General features: G+C 43.2%; 1 protein-coding gene across 1 annotated transcript; it reads right to left on the bottom strand.

Moving 5' to 3' along the window:
• Positions 1–6: 6 nt before the first annotated feature.
• On the bottom strand, positions 7–3606 carry LOC111667805 (cysteine-rich secretory protein LCCL domain-containing 2-like; the record flags this gene model as incomplete). Its single annotated transcript, XM_023423637.2, has 9 exons — positions 3452–3606; positions 1713–1828; positions 1171–1271; positions 884–1078; positions 725–785; positions 553–619; positions 333–463; positions 130–173; positions 7–45 (listed from the first exon to the last, which is right to left on the bottom strand). Coding segments are annotated over exons 1-9 (775 nt in total), but the record flags the coding sequence as incomplete, so codon positions are not given.
• Positions 3607–3963: the final 357 nt, after the last annotated feature.

Genomic DNA, 3963 nt, shown 5'->3' with positions numbered 1-3963 from the left:
AAGGGCAGATTTCAGCCACTGTGGTGTAGCAGTCTGCAGTCATTTCTGTCACAGAGAAAGAGAAAAACTCGTAGTATTCCTAATACATGTATTTTTATAAAGTCATGAATCAAAGAGTGATTCACTTACCTTCCACCTTGGCCACCACAAAAGCATTGCCGGGTTTATATTTGCTGTAAAAGTCATCAAAGTGTTTAGAAATCAGGAAAACAAATTGTGATCGGAAAAATCCATTATTGCACAAAATGTGAATCGAAAAAGCAGGGAAATGTGTTTCATAAGAAAGGGGATTTCACCCTATTTGGAAAATTAGGTCAAGCAGAGATATCCACCTGAGAGACTCAATGCCATTCTTTGTGGCTTTGACAAAGAATGGAAGTTTGTCCATTCTTGTGATGTCGACCAGTCCTCCGTTGTTGTCAATCACGCCAAAATGAATAGCAGCTCGGCAAATACTTGATTGCTGAGACAACAAAAAATTAGCATTTATAAATATTCATTTACAGTATTAACTGCTGTGTGGAGTTTGCTGCTGACGCTGGAAAAACTCACCACATCATAATAGAGAGTTCCCCAGACTTTCCCTTTCTTAGTCATGCAGTTAGCTGGACAAATGTATCTGTGGTCAAAATAGAAGTTGGAGAGTGAGTTGACACACAATAGACATATGTACAGTATATATCCAAAAGTAACTTTACATTGAAATTCATTAAGATAACCTAACCTGTTGCAGGTTGCTCCTTTGCACTTATCTCGCAGTCTAGTCTCGCACTTAATGTTTTGAGCTGCAAGAAAACAAACAAAAAAAAAGACAAAAAAATAAGTGAAGAGATGCACCCAAACATGGAGGTTTGGGGTTATGATGTATAATCCCACTAGATACCTAAGTAGTTGTTACTGGTAGTCTTTAAAGATGGCGTCCTTGGTGTGGTGAGCTTCGGAGTGGAGGGCTTGAACACTGGTTTCTTCGGAGTGGACGGTTTAGGTTTGGGGGCAGGTTTAGCGGTGGTACGAGGCAGCATTGGAACCTGAGGCTTCTCCACCTCATTCATGTCCTCTGTCTCTGAGCGCTGAGAGTCTATAGATGGATAAACAGATGGGGTTCAGGTTGAGGGTATATTTATATTTAATTGCAACATCTTTGAATGAAAACCACACAGGTTTTCTCACCTTTGTAGCACAAGTTATTCCTACATCCTCCTCCATAGCTGGGAGGGCACTGGGAACAAGGGCGGCCATGTTGGTATGGGGCCTCTCCAATCCAGTTACCCCTGCAGAAGTAGTGCACAATGGACAGCTTGACTAAGGTGGAAATTAATCATCAGTCAGGCATCACTGGGCTCATGGCCTTGTAATTACTTCAGCAGTCTTTGCTCATGGTCAACACTCCTAGTAGTCATTAGTCCCACACTCCTTGTCTCTCAGGCAATTACATCCTGTGGGCTGTCTGGAAAACAAACGCCTGCTCTGCTTTTATTATTCTTTCCCTGTTCTTCATTATTATTTTTCTATTCTAACTTATGAGGAATTTTAATGGCAACAATATGTTATACAAACCTCTCAAACATTTAGTGCTACATATCTGCAGTGCAGCTATATTAGGAGCAAGCAATGTAACATTTGTCAGCAGTGTAAAGAGGAGGAATGTAAACACAAATCTAGAGAGCAGGGGTGTTGGTGAACAGTGGAACATGAAGGAACACTGATCTTACTTTGGGGAATAGTTGCACACAAGGTAAACGGCGTTCTCCCATATTTCACCCCACACGTCCATCTTTGGACACACGTGCACAGCACAGCCCACTCGGTTAGTGGTTGCCCAGACCAGCTGTGAAGAAGGAAATAGAGGAATGGCCAAAGTTAGCAGAAGCACTTACTGAAAGAACAGACACATTATAGCAGAGAAAACTATTATTATTAAGCCTAGACGTCCCGCCTCACATTTCTCACAGCCCATGGTTCAATCAGTCATTCCAGAGGAAGAAACTAGACTGGCAGTCACGATTAATGTGGCCACTGGGACAACCAGGAGTGCCTGGTCTGTTTTTCTGACCCAGTCAGATGCACATGATGTGTGAACCCAGTTTGCCCTCTGTGACACAATCGTGATCATTTTCATCATCCAGTTAGAAGTGGAAAAAATGGTCAACGTAGGCCCAAGACAGTCCAAGGTAAAATAAAACGCCTTATTAAACGGAAAGCTGTTGCAGCGGTGTTACAGATGAATGATGTGCCATTTGACAACGAATACAACACAGCATGTTCCATAACTCCTCCTCACTTTCCTCCCCAACTCTCAAACATGTGCGCTCTCCCTCCTCAGGAATGTTCATCTTTTTCCTGGTAGAGTTAGAGGCCGCTGGAAGCAGTGAGTCAGCACATAGACTGATGTGTGCTGAGTGCTGGTAGTTCAGCACAATGCAGTCTCTAACTCCAGAGGGTCTACCATTTCTCTGTAGGGGTAGTAATGGAGTATGACTGCCTGGATTGCAGATTTATCAGCACTTCCAGCAAATGAAAGACAGAGACAAGGTGATGGTGCTCCTATTTGGCACAGTCCCGTCTCTGCAGCATCTTCAAAAGAATCCAGGTCAAGCAGTGAGGGATGTCTGGCGTGTCTGGAAATGACTACCAGATGACAGTGATCAGGTTTCAGGGTGAAGGCAGAGGGAGGAGTCTGGATGTTTCTGTAAACTCATCCCAGCAGCTACAAAGTAAAGTCTAGGGGAAAAAGACGCCAGCTCACCCATCGCTGTTTCCTTTTGATTGATTTCTTCATTTTTTCATCTCATCTTCAACTCTTCTTTCTGTCCCCTCACTCTCCTTTGTTCCATTACTTGCATCTGATTTTACATTTATCTCTTTAACTTGCTTGTTTTCACCGTCTACAAGTTACTATATGCACACCTGAGATTTAACCCCTCAGTCACGCCACAACTCTGTCCATAAATACTGTGAAATATCATACAGGGTGCTCACCACATGTTTAAAGGAAGGCACATGACCCGATCCTAATCATAAACATAGCAGAAAATACCAGTATATGGTCCAAAAAGAAATTGAAAAATGTAATTCATCCTAAAATGGCACTAACCAAACTGGATGTCAAACTTTTCAGACTCATGATGGACAATAAAAAAAAAAAGAAATTCAGAATTGCCGCAGAAGAACCAGAGATATCGCCTTTTTACTGCATGCATTCTTTTTCCATGTCAAAACCTGACGCCTACATTACCCACAATGCAACTTGACCACTAAAAGTTAAGTCGGAGATTCGGGACTGTTATGCTAGGCAATTGATCAGACTTCACGCAGCTCCTCTGGAGCCACAAAAGCCTTTGATGTGTAAAATGAGTGGAGCTCCTTTTAACCTATTTATTGTCTGTCAAAGTTTCTTCTGAACTCTTTCACCTCGTCCTCTCCTGCCTGCATTTTTTTTGATCTGTCTCACCTGGGTGTAATGGGTGCACATGGGCCCGGAGCAGCGTTCTGGACACCAGGGATTGCACTCATGGGGGTAGGGATAGGTGTAGTCTTTCACCTCATCGTACCAGGCCTGGACGTGGAAGGCAGGAGAGCGGTATCTGTAGAGCGCATGCACAGACACACACAAATAAACAAACACACACAGACAGACAGACAAACAGTAGGCTCAGTCACAGGCCATCCAGGTACTAGGGGGCAAAAAGGGAAATATCTGAGGGAGCTGCCAGGTGCTTTGGCTTGACTTGAGAAACACTGCTTGAACCTCCCTGCTCCTCCCCCTCCCTTCAGGCTTCAAGAGATGAGTCTGAATTTGACCTGGCACATAGATCAGCAGTCTGTTCCCCTCCATAACAGGGGAAATCAAATCAGGTTAAAAGAAAAAACAATCAGAGCAAATCTAAACATGGCTCCACAGCCTAACAAATCAGTTCTAGTTCTTATTATAAACATCTCTTTTTACGGTATTGAAAAAGTGCT

This window comes from Seriola lalandi, unplaced genomic scaffold (assembly GCF_002814215.2).
Source record: "Seriola lalandi dorsalis isolate HSWRI2012SDOR001 ecotype SW California unplaced genomic scaffold, Sedor1 jcf7180002003718, whole genome shotgun sequence".
Taxonomy (NCBI): Eukaryota; Metazoa; Chordata; class Actinopteri; order Carangiformes; family Carangidae; genus Seriola; species Seriola lalandi.
The sequence above is the reverse complement of the archived record's forward strand: the minus strand, read 5'-3'. Positions and strand labels throughout refer to the sequence as shown.